General features: G+C 44.9%; 1 protein-coding gene across 4 annotated transcripts in view; it reads right to left on the bottom strand.

The window, feature by feature from the left end:
* Positions 1-236: 236 nt before the first annotated feature.
* The window catches only part of mpped2a (metallophosphoesterase domain containing 2a), a 52,448-nt gene continuing 26,189 nt past the window's right edge, over positions 237-26,495 (bottom strand). For 3 of the 4 annotated variants that reach the window (XM_034527625.1, XM_034527634.1, XM_034527616.1), the window contains 3 exons: positions 2,177-2,292; positions 838-951; positions 446-573 (listed from right to left, as the gene is read on the bottom strand). In XM_034527625.1, the coding sequence (XP_034383516.1) occupies positions 455-573; positions 838-951; positions 2,177-2,292 (349 nt within the window). In that variant the 3' untranslated portion in view covers positions 446-454. Of the gene's footprint in view, positions 574-837; positions 952-2,176; positions 2,293-26,495 lie in introns of all 4 variants that reach the window. The other variant, XM_034527641.1, reaches the window with a different exon arrangement.

Here is a 26,495-nt window from a genome sequence, read left to right as displayed (position 1 = left end):
TGATTTGTGATGTCAAGAAATTACCCCCCCCCCCAACCCAACCTCAAACAAAAGAAACCTGCCCTGTGGAAACTTATTTTTGAGGGACTACTTCCTGGGTGAGGTTTCCATTTCCTCCCGTGGCTGTTCAACAGGAAGCGGCACATTGAGAATGTGTAGAACACAGCAAGGCTGGCACAAAATAATTCAATAAAACACCGGTATTCTCCTTTAACCCTCCCTGACCCCGACCCCCCCCCCCCCCCCAACTCCAAATCCTCCCAAATCTCAATGACAGCTTGGAGACCAAAAAGTTTGCAAAGAAACACTTAGAACTTTTTTTTATTTTTCGCTTTTTTTAAATTTTACTTGACATATTTATAGAAAACAAAAAAGTAGTTTATCGTTCCACCCCCCCCCCCCCCCCCCCCCCCCCCCCCACCCCCACCCCCACCCCCACCCCCACCCTCTGGTCTCAGGAGCTGGAGGGGTTGGGCAGGTCGAACACAATGGGGGGGTTGGTGGGCTGGAAGCTGACGGTGCAGGTCGACGCGTTGACGAACGTCGTGTAGCCGTCTGTCATGATCCCGTAGCCTGAAGGGGGGAGGAGGAAGAGGAGGAAAAGGAAGAACAAACGTCAGCAACAGGTCACATTCAACCACCTCAGAAACTTTACAGCCAGAGACAAAGTTTTTGATGAATTGTTCCCCTAAATCTCTTAATTTGTGCGCCTCACAGTCAAGTCATTCAGAACCAAGTTGGACAACATGAAAAGTCTCAAGTGACTCCTCTGCATGTCACTGTGGACCTCGGGACAACTCTCCTGACCTCTGACCCCCGGGCTGTTATTCTCAGTACCTTCGTGTATGCCTCCGAAGGCGTGAAGTTTGGGTCGCACCCTCTTCTGGACCGTGTTGAGCAGCTCCACACAGCCGACCCGCTGCAGCTCCTTCGGTACCCAGTCTCTGAAACCTGCACAGACGGACACGTTGATGGTTTTAACGTGATGGTGACGGGCGAAAAAAAACACAAAAAATTCATAACATTTGATCTCCTGTTGCATCAGTTAAGTTCAGTAACTGCAATTGTCGCAAATACATTTTAACATGCAGCATGCAGACGGTAGCCGTGGTTCAGCTTTCGTCTAAGTTCAGCAATTCCAAATTCCTTATTGAAAAGTATTCGTTATAAAATCCCGGTTCTGGTTCCTGTCATTTGGTTTGAGTAAAAAACTGTATTTTTATTTTCTTTGCATATTCAGGATGCCATATGTTGGCCTGAAATGCTGAAGTTTTCCATATCATATAATATCACTTTCGCACAGGGTTAGTCGTCAACACACTGGTCAAGGATCAGCATTCCCCATCCCAGCATACCCAGTTCAGGTATCAGAACCGGTACCCGGAGGAGAGAAACATGTGTAGTTACATACTGGCACATCAGAACCAGCTCTTCATGCTCTGTAAATATGTGGAATAACCTCACAATTGTTAATTTGCTGCTTTTTCCTCAGAATTCAAAATCAGGGTTGTACGACTTCCGTAGTCGTTTTTTTGGAGAGCCTCCCTACATCTCTCTCTCTCTCTCTCTCTCTCTCTCTCTCTCTCTCTCTCTCTCTCTCTCTCTCTCTCTCTCTCTCTCTCTCTCTCTCTCTCTCTCTCTCTCTCTCTCTCTCTCTCTCTCTCTCTCTCTCTCTCTCTCTCTCTCTCTCTCTCTCTCATGGTCTCTCTCTCCAATCGTTTGCAGCGTCTGTCACACTGGTGCAAAAATCGAGTTTCCATGCAATCAACCGGCCACGGCGGCGGCTCTCCGTAGGCGAGAGGGAAGGAAATCACTCAATAAAGCCAGATGGAGGGCGCAAATAAAAAAAAAAGAAGAAAGAGAAACAACTGGGGAAAAAAACAACTAGAAGGAAAACTGAATCAGTCTGTAGTGAAAACCAAACAATATGTATTTTCTTTTTTCATACAGTCAAACACAAATATTGAATCAGACTGTGTTGGGGAGGGGAGGGGGGGGGGGGGTTCTCTCAAGATACTGGTGGATTTATATGAACACACACACACACACACACCCCCGCCTGCTGCGCCGCCTCCTGTGACTCCATACAGATTCCGCATAATGAGGGACAACCTCATTATCTATGGTGATGATCCGGGGGAGGGGGTGGGGGGTGTGATTGGTTAATTGGACTCACCGAGCGGAGGTCCGTGGGTCATCAGGATGTCGATGCCTTCGGGGACGAGGTTCCATTTATCCAGCAGAGACTGACCCCGAGGCAGGTTGAACCCCCAGCCGTTAAACCACGGAGTCCTGCGGAGACGGGGAGGGAGAGCGGCCGCGTTAACGGGTTTGATCCGGAGGCCGACTCTGACCGCGATTATGGCGCAAAAAAAAATAAGCTAAATTGATATCCGGAAGCATAAAAATACATGCAGCTTTTCTGCAGAAACTCTTGTTTTACTTTATCATTATCTTGCTCTCCCGTTTGCTGTAAGGTTCATTAGGAGAGTGTGAATATTTGGGTTTGAGACGATGACGCGTGTTTAAGGAACCAACGGGGGGGGGGGGGGGGGGGGGGTCCCTAAACCCCACGGCAGTGACAAAAAAATAATGATGTTTATACTTTATGACCAAAAAGAGAGGCTGTGCACACAAAGGCAGACGGCTACAAGTTGTCAGAGAGCAGGTGCATCAAATGTTAACGATAAAAACAACGTTGCTGTTGAATGCTTTGAGGGAAGTGATTATGTTTATTATATACAAGTTGGCTTGTGTAGAAGTGCTTTTAACTTAGCTATGAGATCAATATATAGATACTTTTGATCTGATTTATTGATCCCAGCATGCTCTTTGGTAAAGTCCTGCTTACGGTCTATACTTTGCTTTTTCTCTGTATGTATCTATGTGGGTCTCTCTCTCTTCAGCTTTTATTGGACAATCATTTTGTACATCGTTGTTTTTCTTAAAGCAATAACGTCAGTAAGAGAATTCTAATGACAATCACAAACAAACAGTATGTTCTTTTAGCAGCGGGAACATTTTAAAGTGAGCAAAACTGGAATTAAAATGCATAAAACTCAAAATCAAAACAGGTTTATAAACAACATGGAACCTAAAATACTGATTATGGCACAGCAGGATGCACGTGTACACGAAAATGAACGTTGCATGAAAGAAACAGGGAGAGGGCGCTTTAAATTCAAAGAGGCACAATCGAGTTGAAATCATTTTAGAAGCCCAAACTAAAAACGACTGACTTATATTATATTTTAAATAATACAAATAAGTGAATTTCTAAGCAGTCGGAGAGCCACATCATGTTGTCAACCCCCCCCCCCCATCCCCTAGAGATTGATTGACAGCAGCCACCTCCAGGCAGCCTGGATGGGAGTCTGCAGCTTCAGGGTGACAGGCAGCATCTCAGCCTTCCTCAGCAGACACAAAGAAAATAAGGGGGAGTGGGGGAAAAAAAAAAAAGGGATGGATGGATGCGCGGGAGGAGGGGGGAGAGGAGGGGGTTGGAAACAGATGAAGAAATAAAGCACTGCGCAGAGAGGTTAGCTATGGGAGCGGGGGCGGGGAAAAGAAACCAAGAGGGAGAAGAAGAAGAAGAAGAAGAAATCGAGTCGAGGCCGGTTGATAAATTGAGCCTTCATTTATCACAATAGTTGGAATGGCAGAAGAAGGCCGACAACAGAGGAAAGGAAGACAGATCATCGCCACATAATACCTCCGTATATATATATATATATATATATATATGCCGACTTACTGCAACGAGCCCCCGGGGGAAAAAAGAAAAAAAAAGAACATCTTTTAACTTTAATTTGGAGTTTTTTTTTGTGTGCAGCAGAAGATCCGCTGATGAAAAAGGTGATTTTTTTTTCCCGGTTCTTCACGTTACTTTGAGACGGCGCCGAGTCCGTTAAGCAAAATGGTTTTTTGACCGAAAAACATCAATAGGCTTCTGTTGCAGTGAGGGATGGAAGCTCCAACGCTAATCAATACTAAGTGTTGGAGGGCCGAGACCCACAGACTCCTGAAGTATCTGTTCTTAAAGTAAGACCCCCCCCCCCACCCCAGAACAAACCACCATTCATTCAGCATTATGCGGCCCGGTTTGGGTCTGTCGTTGGGCGGTATATCGAGAGTTTGTGCGCTCAGAACCTCGGAGAGCTCGCTCTTCTGGTTCGCTCGCTCGTCGCCTCGTCCTCTCGCTCGGTGAGAGAGAAGCTGAGAAATGAGGTTAGAAATGAAATGTGAGGAGCGCGCAGGAGAGCGAAGGCCACGGACTCGACTGATTAATTAGAACTAATCGCACAAATCGGAGCTAATGGAAGTCTAATGGATTACTGGGGAAGACTCGTCGCTTGGTGCGATGGAAAATATCGCGCCGGGGGAAACGTGGAGAGGGGGGTTTGTCTGGCTCTGGTTTTGACTAATAGCAACAGGGCAAAACTTTTGAAAAATGGCCACCAAACGCATTCATTTTCCCCCGACCGATTCAGAAAAAAAATAAATCGTGGTTTCAGGCAGCGAAAACAAATAAATAGCCGGGGTGCTGATTTTTCGCTCTGTGTTTCACACATTTTCTTGCGCATAAACACATTTATCTGGGGGATGAAACATACCCCCCCCCCACAGACATGAGCCGTGGATCCGCAGCCAACCAAAAGGTCCTGAATGAATGCAGAGCGAGGCGCTGCAGCTCGACGCCACAATGGCCCCATTGTCGGCTGTCTGCCTATGAAATATACCTTTCCCCGCAAGTGCATTTGTTAACCTCCGCCAAGATTAATGACATCCCGGCCACATAAAGGAGAGATTGTTTCCTGTGTGGCACATGTTTTATTATACTGTACTGCTGTGTGTGTGTCTGTGTGTGTGTGTGTGTGTGTGTGTGTGGTGGGCAGTGTGCACGTCCACCAGCATCTGAGTAGGATGTGAGTGTTGAACAGAATGTGCGCTGCCAGTGTCTCAGTCTGTTCTTTGAGTGTGTGTGTGTGTGTTGTAATCAGACTACATTCGGAGCAGTCTCGCCTTGACACTTGCCATCTGGAGAGCGTCGCCGTGGCAACAAAGGAGAAGCGTCTGGAGGCGGGCACAGTGGGAAGTGAAACACCGTCAAGGAAACAGAAGCAGGAGTGAGCGAAAGAGAGACTAGAAAGGACGAGGGGAGGAGACGATCAGAGAGAAAATAGAAAAGATGAACAAAAGAAAGAAGAGGAAAAGGAAAAGGAGAGACGTGGAACGATAACGTCGTCGCAGCGTTCGCGGGACGATCGCGCGTCGATGTTTTAAAAAAAAAAAAAGGCGTTGAAAGCGTCACCGAACCTGAACGAGAAACTATGAATGCTCAAAAAATCCAGCAGCGATGCACAAAACTATGCATGAAACACTGCATCAAAAAAGGGCAACAAAAAAAAGTCGGTAACGGGGACATTTAACGACCCCCCCCCCCCCCCACCCACAATAAAAGAAGGAATTAAACTGTGGACATTTAGACGCCGTGTGCAGAAGGTCGATATTCAATTAGGCCGCTGGACATCATTAGGACGGCGGCGCAGCGTCTCTCTGGGCGGGACACCGCTCTTAAGCCCCCCCCCCCCCCTCCCCGAACTACCCCCCCCTATGATACCCCCCTGATCCCCCCCACACACACACATATACATCATTAGGCCTGTTAGTCTGACTCCTCCTCATTTGAACAATCGTCTTCCAGTTGACTGAATCAGCGGGTTTTTTTCTGACGTTTTCGTGTCACGGACCCTGAACCCCTCTTGAAGCCCCCTCGAAAGGGGCAGCGCAATAATTATTTGTGTATTGTTATTGTACCGACATGATAATAAACATGTTATTGCTTTACCAGGTCGAATGTTTGTTCCAAATTAAACTTTTGCTCCAATTTTATACTTTTTCTCAGTGTTAAATAATTGTGATCCGAAGACTACTTTATAGTTGAATCAATGAAACCATAGCATAATCTTACTGTTGAATCCCATCGTATCGATCATACAACCAAAAGTGTTCATGATTCAATTGTTTACAGGAAAATCCGTCACCGATTCCAGCCTTTGAATTTTGCTCCTGATTGAAGCATTTAACCTCAAAGGGAAAACGTTTCCTTCAAAAACAGGTCGGACTACTTTGTCCTCGTCTGGCGAAAAAGAGATCTTTATTTATTCGTAACGCGGAGAAAGAATTATTGCAGTTTTGTTCCTATATCATGACGACATACGCTACGTTTTTTTTCTTCCCGTTCTCTCCTTCTAACCTGCTGCTTGTTCACCGACTGACCCGACAAAACGCTTCTCATTCCTCTCTCTCTCTGCTCAACAAGCTCAGGTCGACCTCTCCTTTACCCGGTTTATGTACACACACACACACACACACACACACACACGGGTACCTTCATGCACCCCGTTTACCAAACAGACTCTCAGCCTCCTCTGGTTGCGTCTCAATTCAACGGACAGCTGATGCCAGACTCCAGCTGGACAGATGAGGCACATTCTGTCCTTCTGTGTAACGTCACCTGGATTCATTCTGTGGGCCGAGAGCTGAAAGGAGATTGACCCCTCAGACATTGTGACAAGCTTTTAAAGTCTTATAAATGTCCTACAAAATGTCTGACTGCACACCCGCTACCCAGAAAAAGACTCAACAATATATTCAAGTTCAAGTTACATTCATGTTCACCGAGGTCAAGGTCAACAGCCTTGAAGTCTTCCCAGTTGGTACTGAGATGGCGTGAGAGGATACGAGTTCAGACTCGGGAGGAGAATAAATGTGAGAATCGGCCCATCATATCTAACAATTTCCGGTGTACGAGTAATAAAATCTAATAAAAAAAAATACTAAAATTCGTCCTCATTTTTTAATAACCAGAGTAGATTTCCTTGAAATCGTGCAGCTTCTTCTGAACTTTCCAAATGTTATCGGATCAAACCGATCGAGTGCTGACGGTGAAACAAAACCTTTTATTTTTATTTATTTTTTACGAGTTACTGTGACGACGCCGTCTTTGATTGCCTGACCGCTCGTGGACCTGCTCTGCTGGACTAAACCAGTCCAGCAGAGCCTCAGTGTAATTACATCAAGAGCGATGAAGGTGAATTAATCTTCGTCATCAGGGGAACGATGTCCAAATCTATTTGGTTTGGTTTAAATGATAAAATAAGGAGAAAAAAAGGTGATGAATGGCGACTCCTCACACAAGAGGAATTACATCGAAACAAGAGTCTCAGGTAAAGTATGATCCTCCACCTATATATCCTGCTGCATTCTGGGATATCGGCCCCGGTGCTGGATACACGGGTGGGACGAACAAGCTGCACCGTGACCAGCCCAGAGATAACAGGAGAGATAGGGGAGAGCTGAGAGAGTGACTGTGTGTGTGTGTGTGTGTGTGCGTGCAGGTCCAGCGATCCATCGTGTCTGACCTCTGAGTCAGAGCAGCCCCAGGGTCAGGGGGGGGGAGGGGTCTAATTGATCAACCTGTCAGAACCAATGAGGAGGGCCATGTTAATGGAACTTTTATAAGCCCCGCGGGACGCACCACCTGACACTACGCTGTATGAGTATGTGCAAAGCTGAAAGCCCTGTGTGCGTGTGTGTACGTGTGCGCGTGTGTGTGTGTGTGTGTGTGTGTGTGTGTAATCCCAGAGCCCAGGTAGCCTTATTAAAAGGAGCCAAGTGGAGACTCTGGCTAGGTTTTGACAAATGGCCTCTCAACACCAAGGCCACCTTTGCAAACTTTGGGGACGAGGTAGAAGGCGAAAGTCGCAAGGGTGAAGGGGCTGTGTGCGTACGAGTGTGTGTGTTTGTGTGCTCCGCTCGGCCCCGGCACTAATAACCTGTGCCCAGTGACTGATGGAGTGTGGAATGGATTAATCTTGCTGCAGTCATGCTGCCAAACTCAGAGGCGCTGAGGGTTAGCCACCAGACTTAGCCCGCTTAGGAAAGGCTACAACCATGGGGACGGTTTGGTTCACACACAAACACACACACACACACACACACCCTCAGGGTTTGTCTCCACGCTGAGATGCAGCCAGCTGCAGTTTGACCTGCAGGGCCGCTAATGTAAAACAACCGCTGCATCAGCCAGCAGACGCTTCGCAGCAAACACAGCTGCTCTCGACGACCCGGCGGCTTCCAGCGATCCGCCACATGCAGGTCTGAGTGCATGTGAAGACGGAGGGAGACGGGAGAAAGGCAATATATATATATATATATATATTCAAATGAGAGCAGGGATGTTCAGAGTGTATCCTCTGCCATCATTACATCTAAGAGACTTCCTTCTTAACAACCCCCACCCCTCTCCCTCCCTCCCTCTCTGAAGGGGGAGATACACTGGATTAGCACAGACATCAAAGTCACCTCAAGCTACACTAACCGAAACTGCCTGTCTGGAAGCGTTTCCCAGTGTGCACGCATCTGTCCCCGCGTCCTGCCGAGCGCCGATTTATATTGACAAAGTGTAAAAACATATTAAACCACGACATGTTGATAATGTGAGCGTCTGCGGCAGAGTGAGAGTTCACCGAGTGAAGAAAACGACTTGCATGTGGCCGCGGCCGCACGATAACAGGCTGTTAACGGGGGTAAAATATATATTTAAACTACATGTACTTCAGCCAGCAATTTAATCAATTTAAATTGTATAATTTTGTAACTAATATTGACCAAAATAATTATACAAAAACCCAACTTTTTCGACGAGGAGCATCACTCCCAGTCTCCTAGACATCGAGCTGAATGACATGAAAGTTTCAACAAGTTCCTTAAGTTCCCCCCCCCCAAAAAAAAATGCATGAATCGGAACTGTGAATTTATTCTGAAGGACCCTGAAGCTCTGGCAGGTTTATCTCGGCATCATATTTTCACATTTGCTAGAAACCGCTTTAAAATATACGCCAGTGCTCTACGACGGCAAATACTTCCAACTCCTTCACATTCAAGACATGCGGGTGCCAAGCTGCCCGTGGAGGCTGCAGGTGGGGTTCACTGAGGTGCTATGGGAACACGGATGTGTCCTACATGCCAACATGGAATCCAAACACTTTGAAATATGGATATGGATCGTCGGGAGGCCAGACAGGCCTTGAGAAACCGGAGACCAGACTAATAGCGAGAGGGGGTCCTATTCAGAGAGCCTGTATGGGGGCAGGGGGCCGAGACCCATTCAACCCGCCCTGAGACGTCGGGACAAGGGTCCCATTACCCTCATCTAGCCCCGACCTCCGTGAACTTGATCCTGGGGAACAATGTACGAGAGGAGGAGGGGGGAGGGGGAGTGAAGGGAGGCAGGTGGGAGGATAATATCTCTGGGAAATGAGCGAGCTTTTCCCCCTCAGTGACAATAACTGACAGGCACCGTTTCATTTCCCCCCCAAACTCTGCTCCAAAGGACCGGGGCTGAAACGGGATTAAAGGAGATCTGAAAAGACTAAATGAACGCACTCCGTTACACAGGTGCGTCTTTCAGGCCGTTTCACAAAGCGGTCGGCTCTCACGGCTTTTCTTCCTCGGCACAAAAGACTTAAAAAGCTTTTTTGAAAAGTTAATTGAAAAAACAAACAACATCTCAAAACTTTCATTTGTGACGTTCAAAAACCGAGAGCAGAAAGGAGATGAAAGAAAACTATTTAAAAATAAAAAATTTAAAAAAAAGGACCATTGTGTGTTTTAGCCTCTGCCAATACAGACTGAAGGTCTGCTGCTCTTCAGACCTTCAGTCTGTATTGGTAAAAAATAAATTAAAAAAAAAGATTAAACTAGCCCGGAGATGTGACATTGATTGGAAGCTAGTGCATTCAGAGGATCTTTGTTACTTTAATAAAAGAATCCAAAATCATTCACCACACTAATCATCTTTCCTGCTCTGCATTCTTGTTCTAGGCTGCCGTGCATCGTCATGTTAACCTTCCTGCATTAAAAAAAACCAACGATGTTAGACAGTTAAAAAAAAATGATTCATCCAAATCCAGAAATATATTCCTTTTATCATTCTTCTTGCTCGTCAAAACCCGGCACCTACATTACCCACAATTCCTCTACGTCGCCAACAGTTCGCTGTGGAATTTGTATTTCCATTGGCTGATAACCCCAAAAACTACATCATAAACGCACAGTGAGGGAGGGGCAAGTATCGCATTTTATAGCAACAATTATTACACCCTATACCAGTATAGCTGACGCAATGTATCCGACAAGGCAATCCAAAAAGTAGTGAACACATATTGGTCAATGACGAGCCCGTTACGACAATCAAACATCGTTGCGCCTGAACAAAACGTGAACTCTGAACACAGTGTGATTTCATTTTAGAAGTTTTCGTGCTATTAAAAGATTTTAAGGACATTTTTAAGCCTCGACATCGGCGTGAGCCAGCACTCAACGCTCAATTACGTGCCATTAGTTACCAGAATGGTCTTATTTATATGAATACTTTATAACACAACGGTGCTCTGGTTCGTTTCTCCTCACAGCTTTCACACTCAGATGGAAACTAACATTAACAAAGCCCGCTGCAGGACGTTTACTGACAACGCTGCTTTGATTATATTGATATTTGTCAGTGTGGAATAACTCTCCTCCTGAGGATTAAGAGAAAGAGAGCAGCGGGTTCCCACAGATTACTGTCAAAAGGCCGGGAGCACACCCCGCCTCGTCCTGACATGACAGGCCAGTTACTGCTGGGAGAGGGCAAAGGTCAAGGGGGGGGGGGGGGGGGGGGGGGGGGGGGACGAGGAGGGAGTGTTAAAAAGGCAACAGGAAGGGCCAAAAGGGGTCAAGCCAGCGCCGATACGCGGCACTCTGAACGCTGGTCATTGTCTCGACCTTACGACGAGTGGATGCTAGCCGGGGCACGGAGACGCAGTGGCAACAATAGGCAACAGGAAAGCACACAAGCTGGCATTGTTAGTCTCGTGGGTTTGTATACAAAAGAGCCGGAACAGGGACCAAACGCAAGCACACGAGGGCTGAACGGGGGCAGCCTGTGCAAAGTGGACCGGCAGTTGTACAGACGCCCCCCCCCCCCCCCCCCCCGCAGAGCTCGACACCGGAGGCCCTGGAAGTGAAAAGGAGCTCCATTATTAGCCGTAAACTTAACACGAGGTGTGAGATTGTGGATTGATGACGTACGCTCCTGGTAGAAGTCCACGATATCTACTCGTTTCTATTCGTCACGGAGAAGGTAGACAACTACCCCGCAATATTAACTAGTGTGATAGTGATGTTGATGATTGGTTGAGCTCGCCGTTACCTCGGTAATGTTCATTGCGCCTGCAAACGGCGTGCTCCCCATTTTTTTTATTTTTCTCCATCGATTAGTTTGAACGTTTTTCGGGAAATTCCAGAGGCGTCGATCGCTATTCGCAATGGTTTATGGGATCGGTAGTTACTTCCCTCCTAAAATAATTATGCACACGGTCTTGTGCCTTTGACTTCTTTTGGCTCAGAATCAAATGTTTTATCGTCACAGTTCGTCATCAGTGGATCGAATTAAAAGGGAATCGCTAAAACCCATGGAGATGTCAGACTTGTTGGTTGCAGCCCCACAGCTATTAAAACTGCCCAAATAAATCATTTCACCTTTAAACACATCCCCTAAATATAACTTCCTATTGTTGCTTGTTTGCCCACCTTCTTAATTCACGACCCCCCCCACCCCCCGCCGACACCCGGGTGTTCCTGCCACCCACATCGGGTGTTTCTAAATTCAGCCGGTGGAGATAAGCAGAGTCTCGTCCTTGCCACTGAAGCTTCGCAGAGGTCAGCGGGAAAGGAAAGGGAAGTGCCGCGGGACAACGTGAACGCTATCACCGCCCAGCAGATACCAGTAGGCAGGCTGCCCTTCTGTTTATGGAGCCGTCGTTGCCACCGTGATTGATGGCTCGCTACAGACAATTCACATCTCCCTCGCGGGGGCCACACAGTGTGAGTGGGAGACGACGTGGGAGAAGCAGAGGTGTGTGAGCGTGTTTGGGGGTAAAACAGTTCCAGCTGAGCGGATGTTGAGTCCATTTTAAGTACCCAGATGTCCTACGCTGTGAAAATTCACGTTATCAACTTTGCATCATCGGGAAAATGTTTCATTCTTGCAAGAACGAAGTCGCTCGAGCCCCGATAAGAAGAACAGGTAACGCCGTAATGTTTTCAGAACCTTGTCTTTACGGAGGACATTGTCATTCCCCCAAAAAACTGCTGCCGCAAAGATGCAAGAGCACTACTATCTCAATATCATTGGATAACGCAGCTCCCTGAACTGGAACTAAAGGGCCCAAACCACTAAAAACAAAGCTATACACACACATGGTTTAATTACAGTTCAGTGAAATTAAAACAGTATAATCCTAACTATAGGCCCAAGCTTGGAGTGTACACTGCTTTTAAAAGGAAAAATAACACCTTGAACAGCCTTTTCTTTGTCTTTTTCCCCCCATTCCACTCAATCTTAAATCAATGTTGCCTTCCCTCTAAAACATGCACGCTAACTCAGTGGAGCTTGCACTCCTTCTCTCTCTCCATCAAAAACCTTCGAGCACTTAGCGTCTGTACCGCTACATCCCCAAGCTTGTCGTCATTGAAGGTATTACTTATTCATCTGAGCTTCAGCTGTGCCAGCACTTAGGTTGGGTGACCTTTCACACCAAACTCTGCAGAGAATAATGGCATGGACAGAAAGGTACTCTTTGAGCTTTTTAAAAAAAAGAAAGGTAAAGAAAAAAGGTGCAGCTAATGCAGGTGCCACAGCTCAGGCCACAGCAGCTGGGGACACAGGGCGTCCTCTGCTTTTCAAATATTTATCCCCTCATAGCGTGAGACGCAGCACGGGACAGAAAACAAGATGAGTCCCACTGGGTCCAGGATCTGCCAGTGCAGACACACACACACACACACACACACAAACACAGAGACATACGTGCAAACCCCTTGATGATGATGATGATGATGATGATGTAAACCCACTGCTGTGTGTCTGCTGAAAGAGCAGCCTGGAGTCCATAAGCGTCTTCTCTGTTGAATGAGCAGGTAGCCCGAGGTCGGGTTCAGGGGGACCGGCTGCTGACGGATCGCCGTTACTCCCCGGCTGGTTGCTGCGCCATCTCGGGCACTCGTCCAAGGAGATCGTGATTGCATTTTATAGCCCGGAGCAGCCACCTCATGTCATGTATCCCTCCTCATGTTGCAGACATCTGGTTAGCTCTGGGCTCTCTTCTCGACTCCCCGCCGTGCCGGATCGTTTGATTAAGCCTGCATCGCTCCCAATCATACTCAGAGAGAGCTCGTATACCTGCAGACACCCGAACGCACCCCGACTGCCTCCAAGGCCAAGTTTTGAGTGCATGCTTCTCAAATTTGACACGGCGGTTCAAAACAGAAAAGTTTGGGGCGAGATGCGAGGCAATAAAAAAAAGAAGAAGAAAGTTTTCAGGGGTGAACCGAATTTGTGACGGTGTTTTTTTTTTCAAATATGGATTTGTATTCAAGATATCATGAATATATTCAGGCGGTGCAATTGATAGAATTTCAATAACGATTTCGGCTTCCAACGATTATGAAAACAAGATAAATCGACCATGAATTGATTATTGTGCCGTTTTGTCTCGCTTCACGAATGCGGCGCATCCCTTTCCTTCGTTGCATTAAACCGTTTACTAGAGCACAAAGTTCTTCATAGAGCCTGCCGTACAATCTTTAATTAAAATGTATGCTGCGACATTTACCGTAATCGTGTCAAATAATCGCTACCTCTATATGTGGACCAGAATAATCGTGATAATGTTTGTTTTTTTGGAGCAGCTCTAGAATACATCATTCAAGTAAGAAGGTAATTAACCAGCCCTTCTGGAGCTTTGTTTACCCCCCTCTCTGCACCTTCTTTGACACGTTATTTCTAAGGTCCTTTGTCTTATTTTGCACAAATACATTCCGGTATAGAAACACATTGCCTCCAGTAGAATCAATTGATGACACGCCCCCACCCAAACAATGCAGGAGGAGGAACTCTTGCTTTTCATTCGCACTTCGCTCGCCCTGTTAATTCCCGAGCAGCATGGAACCTATTCATCCCCTCTTGCTCACCTGCCACCGTCGCTAAGCTATTCCTTATCAAAAAGGTGAACAACCTGCACGGCCATTAGCGCCAATGCTATTCGTTTCCTGTTAGTACGCGCAGGTTCGCCCGTGGCATTAATTCTGCCGGTACAAAAAAAAAAAGCACACTGCTGCCGTGTGCTTAACGGGCCTCACAGGGGAAAGAGAGACTCGCAGTGTGTTTACACAGTGGCATCTCTGAGCTGGTATTAATAATAGAGCCACTTAGCATTCAGAGGCACTGGTCTCAGCCACGCTGTTTGTTTCACAGGTCATTAAATTTATGCCGCAGCCCTAATGTTCATTACAGCAGCAAACTGGCCAGGGGTCTGTAACACTCGCTCACTGTCTTTAATCCCCCGCTGGATTCCCAACACCGGCTTTGCTTTTCATCCCTCGCTCCTTCTCGCCCTCTCGCATCTGCGTCCATTTGCTTCACAACAATCTTTTGCTGGCTTGATTAAAACATAAAGGATCGCACCGCTGTTTCAGGTTTCTTCTGTCGATTCTTTTCTCCCCGTTTTGAAGAAATTATTTGACCACCAAGCAAGAAAAAAACAAACACATTTTTAGTTCAGAAGAAGTATTAATGTTTCTGAACACACACACACCTCCATAAGGTGTAGCTGCTGCACGTTTCACCTTGGTAGGCGATGCCGGCAAGAGGAAGCTGCTCCCTGCTCGGACTTAACGGTAATTCCACTTCCACTGTGAACAAAACCAAAGTCACCGTGCTGCAAGCTAACAGAGGCTGGAGGTCAAAATGATAGACAAGAGACACACACACACACACACACACACACACACACATACACACATACACACATACACACATACACACATACACACATACACACACACACACACACACACACACACACACACACACACACACACACACACACACACACACACACACACACACACACACACACACACACACACACACACACACACACACGAAAACTCATTAAGGGCTTTTACACAAACCGGAAACAATAGTAGGGATCTATATCAGGGATGCACCGATTTATTGGCCAAACATCGCTATCTGTTGATATTTGCCTCGTTGAGTGAGATCGTTCTATCAGTAATCAAGAGGACATTTTCCAGTGGCCAATGTTTATCCACTGTGTCACATCGATTTTTTTCGCGGCGGCTAAATGTTGTGTTGGTTATTTGTGGTCGGACTCGGACAACAAGCAACCGGCTGCTGATTCAGACTGTGGCATGAAGAGGGGCCTCGCAGCCACTAGTCCACTCGTTAATCGATGGCAGATGGCGTTGTTACCTTGGCTTGGTTAAAAAAATAAATAAAAATAAACTACTAAAATGGGTCATAAAACTTGGACGGTCGTTAATAAACGTGGGTGGCCCGCCCGAGTAGTCTATGTGTTGGAAACACTGCTTGTGTTACTAATTGAACTTGCATTATATGCTTGTTTTTTTGGACAGTATAGCAGCTAAAAAGCTTTTGAAAGTTATATATATATATTTTAAAAAAAGGAACGTTTCCATTGGAAATAAGTTTATAAATAAAGGTTGTTTAAAAAAAAATCTTTGCTCATTCAAAGACGGTCCAATGAAATGCTGAATTATTTATTTTTGATAATGATGCAATTGCTTCCCTTGCACAACAAGAAAAATAATCAAGCATACATAAAAAAATGCAAGAACGAAATAAACAAAAGCATCTGTATTGGCCCAGAATTTCACAATCTGTGCATCACTAGTTACATAAGCAGTAAACTTGAGTCCTTGAGTTTCTTAAACATCAGTAACCTTGGCTGCCGTGTACCTCTCTACTGCAGACTCCTATTCTTTGCCACTAATCAGGTGCTTCAGTAGAAAAACATCAATCTCAACCACCACACACCTCAAAAACATGAACATGCTGCTGTCAGGCAAAAGCAGTTAAACAGTCCTGACTGGGGGGTTGTGGGGGGGGTTTAGTGTGCAGACCAGGTGGGGGTGGGGGTGGGGGTGCACATTTAACACGCACACACACTGTAAATCAACACTGCGTAAATTCCCGTTGCAGCCACAAACAGCAGCCTGGTCCCACAGGCTCCAACCGCCCACCAATCCCCTTAATTATTCCTTAATGTGACTGATTATTCTCTGTAGAAATTAAAAGAAAAAAAAAACAAAGCCACACAGTCCTGCAGGAGAAAAACACAAACACTTTTTTAAAAAAAAGGAGCGAGCGAACACTCTATTTAATCAAATTAATCCTCTTGGAAATGTGGCGCACTTTGAAGGCCGACCGTAAAAAAGCCGACGGCCGCTGAACCGCAGAGGAAAAACAAACGGATCCTTACAGGGAGAAGTTTTGAGAGTCAGATACCGATCGTTAAAGACGACAGTTCTCTCCACCGCTTGGACTCACAGGACCTTACAGTCCCAGAGTGTCTTCGCATCAAGGAGTCACAAAACAAAAAGATATAAAAGACGAGCAACCTTCTTTTAATCACATGTGCCCGAAGCCCCCAAAGGATGCTTTATGTTGGCAGCACAGCTGACCCGAAGCCTGAAGCTAAAAGGCTCTTTTCTGCAGCCGTAGACTGGACGCAGTCTAAAATGCATCGAGTGCAACACTTAAATGAATACATGGGTCGGCTCTACGTCGGATCATGATGGATGAGACGCAGCGTTTAAAGAGTGAAGCATGTGCAAATCAAGAGCGGTAATGTCGTAGCTCTCGGAGCCGCGTTAACAAGTCAAATCGATTTTGTGTTGCCGCCGGACAAAAAAAGAAAAGAAAAAAGCCCTCTGTGTTTTGTTAGAGCTCCCTCTCACATAAAATTTAGTAAGTCAGAGTGCATCTTTAAAAAACATAAAAATTTAAAAAAGGCTTTTCCACCGAGACTCTATGAATGACCCCAAGAATCGAAGATCCCCCACCTCTAATGATCAGCGTAGGTTTGCACAGCACGTATGAGGCTTTGTACCGTTTTACGTCGCTATGGCAACGGCGGCACGCGTGCTTTACACGTGTTGCGTAATGACGGCACATTGTTTCTTGTATCCTTGAATTTATTCTCGAGGTCATCCCCATTTCTCTCTCAATAAAAAGATGATAATAAAAAGCTAGGTAGATTAAAAAGGTATCACACATACCTTATATATTTTTATTGAAAAGTTAGGTTTTTTTTGTGTGTTGCTGTGTGTTTCTTTATTTTACTTCTCTTTGGAACTAGATGATCTCACCCCGTGTGTGTGTGTGTGTGTGTGTGTCCGTCTTTACATGCATCCATTTTCCCTTCTGCAAGGTCCGCCCCGAATGGGAGCGTTTGCAGCAGAGGATCAGAGGCTCTGCAGAGCTTCAAGTCGTGTGACCCTCTTAATTAATGCTGACGCTGCCACTGAAGCCCGCCAGCCTCCGAGGTCAAAGGTCACCACGCAACCACTGACACACGCAGGTAGCCAGCCATTGTGAAACGCTCTGGAAGGCAAGCCAAACGCTGCCACCAGCCTCCCCTCCTCCTCCACCTCCTTAACCTGTCCTCCCCCAATAGAGCCCCCCGCTTCCCCCTTTTTCTTCCTCCAATCCCAATTCCTCTCAGAAAAAGAAGAAGAAGAAGAAAAAAAAAAACACCCGCCTCCACACATTTATCCACTCAATGACATGGAAGCGAAAGAATAGAGAAGGAGGAAAGAGGGAGGGGAGGAAGAGGAAAGGCTTTTCAGCAGAACATCTATAGGAAACTGGCACTTCAGAGCCCTTTCAGCGCGATGAAAGAGCGGGGACGCCGCGTCGAGGGCGCGAGGCCATCATCCGAGGGCCAAACATGTCACTGGAAAAATAAATGCTGTCGGGGGGAGAGGTGAACTTCCCCTGTGCACCTCTCTCATATGAATGATCATATCGGTTCACCAGAACAAAAGGCGTGCTGTTGACCTTTGCGCGTCCATTCTTTTAAAAGCAGGTATTCGAGGATGTTGGCGTTGAGGTAGCGAGAGAGTGTGTGTGTGTGTGTGTGTGTGTGTGTGTTGGAGAAAGCCATTCATCAGAAAAAAAGGAGGAAAAAAACCACAGTGTAAAAAGAGTCCTTTGTTGTATTTGATCAAGTCCAAGTGAGCCAGAGCTTGTAAACAGAGGTCACGCGGACTCAGAGGTCTCTTGTTAGAGCAGCGTGTCGACCCCGGAGGTCACACACACACACACACAGCGGGCTGCAAAGGAGGCGAGTCGACAGCGTCACATGGTCACTGCAGCTTCGTCGACAGAGATTTCTTTTGATTTTGTGCTGCTCGGCTTTCCGGACACGAGGAGCTGCTGGCTGTCAGATGTCAACCTCCTCCTCCTCCTCCTCCTCCTCCTCCTCCGGCTGCCCAGAAGCCTTCTTTGAGGTCGTTTCCGGGACTTGATTGGGTTTACATGCTCTTTTTTTGGTGGTTTATTTGACACGGACAAAAACAAGCAGACATTGACAGACTGGGTACACAATTACGATGCATTGTATCAGACATCGTGACGCGTGTGACGATTTTAAAAACACCCGTGTGGAGAATACACTCAAATTTAAGTAGTAGAGATGAGCGACATTTTTTAAATTGGCCTGTATATGTATCATTTATGATACCGAGGCCGTACTCTTCAAAACCAAATATTATAATCAATATCAAATATTGCACATTAGGTTAAAAAAAAGATATTTGCTGCATGACATGCAGTACTTTCTGTTTTTGCCTTAAGTAGTTTTAATAATGTATTATAAACTACTCCAGAGCATTAATGCATCATAATGTAATTCAATGGAACCTCGTTACGTTAGCGGTTAGCTCCGGTGGTGCTAAAGACAATGAAGTATTATAAGGTTAAATTTAAAATGTCGGGAAACACTTCCGACGCGTCTCGGCTCAGACTGGAGGCGAAGATGCATTTTCCTTTCAAGTGTCTCGCTGCCACAGACGGATGTGAAAAAAAGACACAATAAAATAAACTTGCCGTATCTCAAGACGTTTTTCACGTTTTCTTTTTTTCATGCACTTTTTATATATTCATTACTTTCCATAAATGTGGACAGACTGTCTCTCCGTCTCCTCATCAAAAGGGACGAAGGCGTCGACATCTCAGACATCGTCAACCGAGCTCTCACACTATCTGAAACACACACATACGCACACACACACACACGCACACACACACGCAAACCGACAGGACCGATTACCCTCCAGCCGGAGGCTCTCTCTCTCTGTCTGTGTGTGTGTGTGTGTGTGTGTGTGTGTGTGTGTGTGTGTGTGTGTGTGTTGTAACCACAGTCTGTCCGCACACAGTCAGGGACAAACAGAGATCTGACCTCAGAGCAGCGCCAACAGTCTGTTCCACAACTAGAGAGCAGAAACACACCAGCGGCTGAAACACAGCTGTCTCTCTCCATTATTCACAGAGTGCTCAGTTTTTGGTTTACGTCCCATTAAAAAGGTGGGAAAACCGTGTCGCTGACAAGTCTCAAGAGTATTCGTCATCTTTTAATAATCCTGAGAGACGAGCATGTGGTCAAATTAACTACATCGACTGTGACTTTTTTTACTATTCATTTTCTTTTATTGTTGTTTGTTTAAAGTTCTTATACAACGCTGCAAAAGAAAGACGACTGGCTCCAACGGGAAGATATACTATCCAAAAAAACAAAACAATCGATGCAGTCCAATATCCTGACGTCTGGAGATGTTTCCAAAATCAATACCGAACTAAATGACTAATCATTCTTTTATTGGATCCAACCACAAGTGTCAAGAAAATGTCAACACAATTCTCAGAGTGCTTTGATCTAGAATGGAGAAAAAAAAAAAAGAAAAAAAAAAGGGGGATTTGAAATGGAGCGGACAAAAAGCAAAAGGAGGATTTTTCCCTGCTGGAAGTATATTTTTCTTTTCTTGAGTCAGAATAAACCTTTTGGACACGATATATAAATATATATACACAGTATACAAGCAAGACGTTGTCATTTCCATCCTACGTATGTAAATGGATATCTTTAAAATCTGTTTTAAGTTCAAGTAAAATTGCTTTTTACAGAAAACTGGATTTGGACTGCATTCAAAAACGAATTATTTGTATGTTTCTTCCAAAAGAAACAACAAGCGGTAACACCAGTAAAGCCCCTTTTCCCGCTGGACAAAAGACCCCCAAACATCTGGCTTTTTGTCTTCGGGGGGGACAAGGACAGACTGGTATTCATCGGCAGTGATGGAAACGGGACACTTCCAGTACGATGCCATGTGGCTCCAAAGCTCCAGTCGGACAGCAGTGGTTTTATACAGCTGATCATGGAAAGTTGACAGAAACTAAACAGCACATACGCGTACATTTTAGTGGAAAAGGGGGCATTAGGGACTTTTTTCTTTTTGGCATCGGCTCTCGTGTTGTGGCCTGAATCCAGAGCAGCGTTTCAACCGCGTCAGCTCTTTTTCCAGGCCGACAGTGTTTAATGGAGCTGCCGGCCGTCGCGTGGCAGGACCTCTGGCTGCCCGGCCGGTGACTGATGCACACGAGGCCGCGGAGGAGAGCTTTATTAAACGACGGCGAGGAGCCATCACTCTCCCTCTGACATATTGGGGGCTCACCTTGGGGGTGGGGAGGCCAGGGAGATTTACTCAGTCTTTATTAACACCTACGTGACGACGTACAGGGTGTTGTTTGTTGGTTTCCAGTATGTCGCATGTAATGTGTGTGTGTGTGTGTGTGTGTGCAGAGTCGTTTAACAGGAAGCACTGTGCGAGGCGTGCTGTCATAAATCCATCACTTAACCCTCTCATTCACTCAACACACACACACACACACACACACACACACACAAATAAACACACACAATACACCTGCAGACCTCGACAGCCTTCCAAGAACAAACACACATCTCCTCCTCCTCCTCCCAGCCTTCATCACCAGCTGCAGGAGGCTCCATACAGTCCGTTACCTGACGACCAGCTGCACCAGCACCCATGGGTGCAACAGCAGTAGCAATACAAACACTGACACACACACACACACAGCAGGAGCGTCCACCACAATCCGGCCCCGCTAACAGATGCTGGACGATTTCTATTTTACGCTCCATTAAGTAAAAGGTGTCACACTTAAACATCAATAAATCATTATCTCATTAATTCCGAAACATTACTGAAATTAATGTGACATCGATGTCGACTGAAAACATTTAATTTCATTCATTTTTAAAGAAAAACTGATGCTTTTGTTGCAGCTTATTTAGAAAACGTTTGTTTTATTAAATGTTTGTGTGTTTCTCTGATCGCATTATGAAAGTTTCAACATGTAATCCTCAGAAAGAGATAAAAGACAAATATTGATTCTCTTTGTTATTTCTTATCTGCCTAATAACTCCTGAATCAATGGGACATTTTTTGACATTTAAAAACATGCCTGGATTTTAGTGGGAATTCGACTTTGAGTGTTTTTCTTTATCAGCGGGGAAAGGCTGTATAAAGGGAGTGCTTCTCCGACCCCCCAGCAGCTACTCAAAGAAACAGTGGGGATGGGGTGGAGGGTGTGTCTGTGTGTGTGTGTGTGTGTGTACTTCTATTGCTTTAGACGGCGTGCTTGGCTAACTGCTAATGAAACTACATATACAACCGAGTGTACCGCCATTTGAGGGTTGTATTCATTCAATCACACCATTCAGCAGTGGCCATTCGGCACGCACACACAGACACACACACACACGCGCACACACACACACACACACACACACGGCATGTGTTATACTGCCAGTCTCTGACTGTCAGCACTACAAGTTGTTTTAAACAATGTTAACGAATAAAACCAATAAGCCTGCAGTGTTTAATTTGCTTATACAATCAGTCAAAAAATATTGTCGTAAAACTGTAGCGGCGAATGCGTAATTAGAAGAAAAAAAACAAAAAACTTTTTGACCCCCAATGTGACATTTTTAGAAGTTCAGAAAGTTTCGAGGGCAGAGGGACCACGAAGCCCTTGACTTCTTGGTGACGGACATTTGTCAGGACCCCATTGCATCATCGGAGGCAACGCTGCCATGTGCTCACACTCAGACCGAGAAAACAGTGTGTGTGTATGTGTGTGTGTGTGTGTGTGCGTGTGCGGGCAGACTGCCAACACAAACTGACTGACAGAGGCTGGCGCCGGCAAAGAGGTGACTTAGGGGTGATTAAGCTAAAAGCAGCAGACACAAAATGTCAGATGTCCACAACATGGACAAATGAAAACAACGCAGTTAGAAATGTTTGTATTCACATCCACTCGAGTGTCATGGAGTCTAAACTCTATCCAAATACACTTAGGTTTGAAATAGAAACACACAAGTTGTCTCGTAAACTTTTTTGCCGATTCTTTCGGATACACAGTGCTGTAACTTAACCTAAGGTGGCATAAACACGGGGGATTTCACTTATCTATTCAAGATAAAAGAATATAAAAGTTTAATTAGTAACCTTGTTAACAAATAAACTTTAGGTTACCGTTTGATTAGCTTTCCTTTACGCCGCCGAACAGACTTGGAAGGTTACGAATACACTGTGGATCACATCAAAAATCTATCCAAATAAAAGTTTCTTCTTGGTTTCTGTCCAATTTATTCAGCAGTTTTGTTGTTTAGTTTATAATGAGGACGTGTCTTGTTGTGGTCAGACAAGAGATCATTGTTTATACATCTATAGCAAAAATATTTAAATAAAACCACTAATTAAAAGAATATTTTTCAAAAGAGCATTTTCCCAGAAGGAGAGTAAACATGCATGAGAAAGAGAGAGAGAGAGAGAGAGAGAGAGAGAGAGAGAGAGAGAGAGAAAAGGTTGGCTTGTTAGGGTTCATATCCCCAAGGTGTTCGGGTCGGGTTGAGGTCCAGAACACTGACCTTTCTTTATGCTCGGGGGGAATTATCTTCCCCAAAATGGAGCACAGCATTGTCTAAAATGCAATTGTACGCTCTAGAATTAGGATTTTCCTGGACTAGAATGAAGCCCTGGACCAAAAGTCTACAGACCGGGGTGTCCATAAACCTTTGGCCACATAATGTAGACGGAGAGACGGAGACGTGGAGGAGGAGGAGGAGGAGGAGGAGGAGGAGGAGGAGGAGGAGGAGGAAAACAAACCTCACAGATCGCTGCCCTCCTCATAATGAAAACAACTGAGGCTAAACATGATGCTGATATTCAAACACCACCACTGTGCATTGCTCCCTCTCTCGCTCCCTCTTCCTCGCTCTCTCTCTCTCTCGCTCACACACACACACACACACACACACACACACACACACACACACACACACCTGACCTTTACAGTGAGAAATGAATACAACTAAAATCTGCAAATGACAAATTTGCATTCGGCCCTGCAGGTTTCCCCCCCGAGGAGGAATTCAGAGAGTCAAATGAGGGCAGTCGGATTTAATCTGCCGCCTCAGGCACACGCACACGCACACGCACACACACACACACACACGGTATTGAATAAACCAAGCAAACACCGATTTGCTAACGGGAACCAAACTAAGTACTGTGAAGAAAAGAGAGGAAGAATTGACAAGAAATGAGAAGCGAGGTGTTGCGCCCGTGTGAACAGAGAGAAGTGGAAAGAAGAAATGAAAAGGAGGAAGGAGAGGAAAAGAATAAAAGGACCCGAGAGGAAGCGAGAAGAAGGGAGGAGACTTTCCCCCCAGTGGACGAGACAGAAAAGGAGGGAGGAGGGCTTCGGCTGGGAGGAGGGCAGCAGCAGCAACAGTTTGACCTTTGACCCGGGAGTTAAGTTGCGGTCAAGTCTAGAATCACAAAACAGGTTAATCCCTACAGACCGCCTCTCCTCTCCTCCCTGCTCTGCTCCTCTGTTCTGAATCAGTCAGCAGAGCTTATCGGAGTCCACAGAGGCAGCAGGATTCCTCACATATCTGCGACCGCACCGACGGGTCCCTTCTTCTTCTGTTATTGATGTCTGCGCGCCGGAGATTATTTGTTCTTAGCCCTCAATTTAAAACTAGTCGACAAAACACAAACTCAGAAAAACAGTCGATTTAATCTATAAACGGTAGATTTTAAATAACGCTAAAAAAAAAAAAAAAAAAAAAATCTATATTTCCCCGGTATCCACGCCTCACAAACCCCCGGTGTGTGGTTGTAATATATATATATATATATATATATATATATATATATATATATATATATATATATATATATATATATATATATTTGTAATACGCCAATACGTGATTCAAATAGCGTCGCGATTGCATATTAAAAAAGTGGTTCGGTTGACTGTGATGGAAAACAGCAAAATAAGTCACATTGGAGAAGCCGGATGAAGTAAATGATCGGGACGATATTTGGGGGCGGATAATCGGTTCCTCTGCATTTAGAAACGTCTCTCTACTTAAATGATACACCGTCCTGAAAACAAAACGCTGGAGGAAAGTAAACGGAGCATGTCAGGGATACCAAAAACGTATATTAATGTTTCAGAAGGATATATATTTGAGATTGTAGTTGATGAATGACTCAAATATCACTCTTTGGGGTATTATTGTCCCAACAATAACAAAGTAAATTTAGGTGATTAACCCAAAATGGAATATTTCATATGCTGCTTTAAAGTTTGAAGAGAGCAGATTACATTAAATTTGGTTTAAAGTTCAGAGAGAAAAAAAAAGGACTCACAGTTTTACTTTTAACCACTGAAATGTTGTTGCCCGGAGCAGAAAGAGTTAACGATGTGAATAAAATCTCCAAACCGCGCAGCTCTGAGAGACCTTCAGCTCCTCCTAAAGGAGGCTTGATTGACAAGGTGCAGAAGCCTGCACGGTGTGTGTGTGTGTGTGTGTGTGTGGGGGAGTGTGTGAGTACGAGAAGAGGAGGTTTAGGTATTTGGTCTGTTGAGCATCTGTCATTAAACGGCGTGAGTTGTGTGTCTTTCATGCTACGCTGCTTTCACTCCCAAGCAGGAGCGAAAAGGGTCCAAAAAGAGTTTTACTCAAGATTTTTTTTTTAAGAACACGGTGCCGATTATTAATCCTAAAAAAAAAAAAGGTCCCATAAAGTGATTTGTTTAAAAAAAAAAAAAGAAAAGAAGAATGTACTGCCCCTCTCTTGCAGAGCGCTTGAAGAAATGAATTGATGGATTGATAGATGAGACGTTAAATGTGGCCCTAATTTATTTTAAAAAAACATTCAAATAAAACACGGGGCAAGTGAACAAAGTTATTGCCTTAATAATGAAAGTAATCTGCAGTTGAAGGCGTAGAAGAATGTGTGCCGATCATTCAGTTAACCCGTTAAAATCGGATAATAAAAGCTCATTCATGCTTCAGTGTTTTTTTTGTTTGTTGTATTAGTGATTTTTCTTTTTCCTGAATGAGAGCAGACCAAGCTGTGGAAATAGTTTAAAAATTAAAGAAAAGAAAATGACGTTTCCCACACGAAAGCAATCTGTAGCAAATTAGAGTTTGGTTCTGGGAGGAAATGAGAAGTACATTCTCGTCTAATGTGGCGTCATGATGGCCATTTAATTTCTCAACTTCACTGAAATGGTTTCACGAAGGGACGCTAAACGGTGGTTTACAACCGACCATTCACGTCAGCATGATAACAACGGAGTGATAGAAGGAGTTCTAATTCTCATCAGCATCGTTAATTACTGCGTTTTTTTAAATGAATTTCATCTCTGAATACGTTTATTTCTGGCAATAAACCAACAGCCACGGGAGCCCTCAGATTTACAACATCTGGGGCAATTTTCTCCTCAAAATTCCCCCCTTTTTCTTATTTTAAGAGATACTCTAGTGAGATTAATTAACTGAGGCAACATGTTGGACACATATGTGTGTGTGTGTGTGTGTGTGTGGAACATTAAAATTCACCTCGATCCCCGAAGAGTGGAGTTCAGAACCGGCTTTACTTCTAAGTTTTAACAGATAAAAAGACAATCTGCGTGGGAAAGTAGAGATTTTTACTGGCGATGTGAAAGCATGTTTCTCGTGCTCCTTCAGGCCCCGATGAGAGCACGGCCGACGTGAACGTGTCCAAAACACGTTTAGGAAACACGCGTTGCATTGACTGGACTGGTCCTCGGTGGTTAAGCCAAATATTTCCACTGTGACTAGCAGGTAATTATAAAATGTTTGAAAAGTGCTGCAGCGGAATATCCTTTTTATATCTATAAAGATCTTAAAATGATTGATTGATAACAAATTTAAATACATAAAAGGGTGTGAGCAGCGATGTGGATTCCAAGAGAAAAGCAAACTTTTTTTTCGAACACAAACAAACAAAAAGGAAAACTTAATTTCGATGGTTTGTCGTTGACATTTAAGACGGGGTCAAAAAAAAAAAAAAAAAAAAAAAAAAAAAAAAAAAAAAAAAAAGTGTCTCGCCTCATAAATTATCGGATGAAAATACAAAGCCAAAATTATTTT

This window comes from Cyclopterus lumpus, chromosome 3 (genome assembly GCF_009769545.1).
Source record: "Cyclopterus lumpus isolate fCycLum1 chromosome 3, fCycLum1.pri, whole genome shotgun sequence".
Taxonomy (NCBI): Eukaryota; Metazoa; Chordata; class Actinopteri; order Perciformes; family Cyclopteridae; genus Cyclopterus; species Cyclopterus lumpus.
The sequence above is the reverse complement of the archived record's forward strand: the minus strand, read 5'-3'. Positions and strand labels throughout refer to the sequence as shown.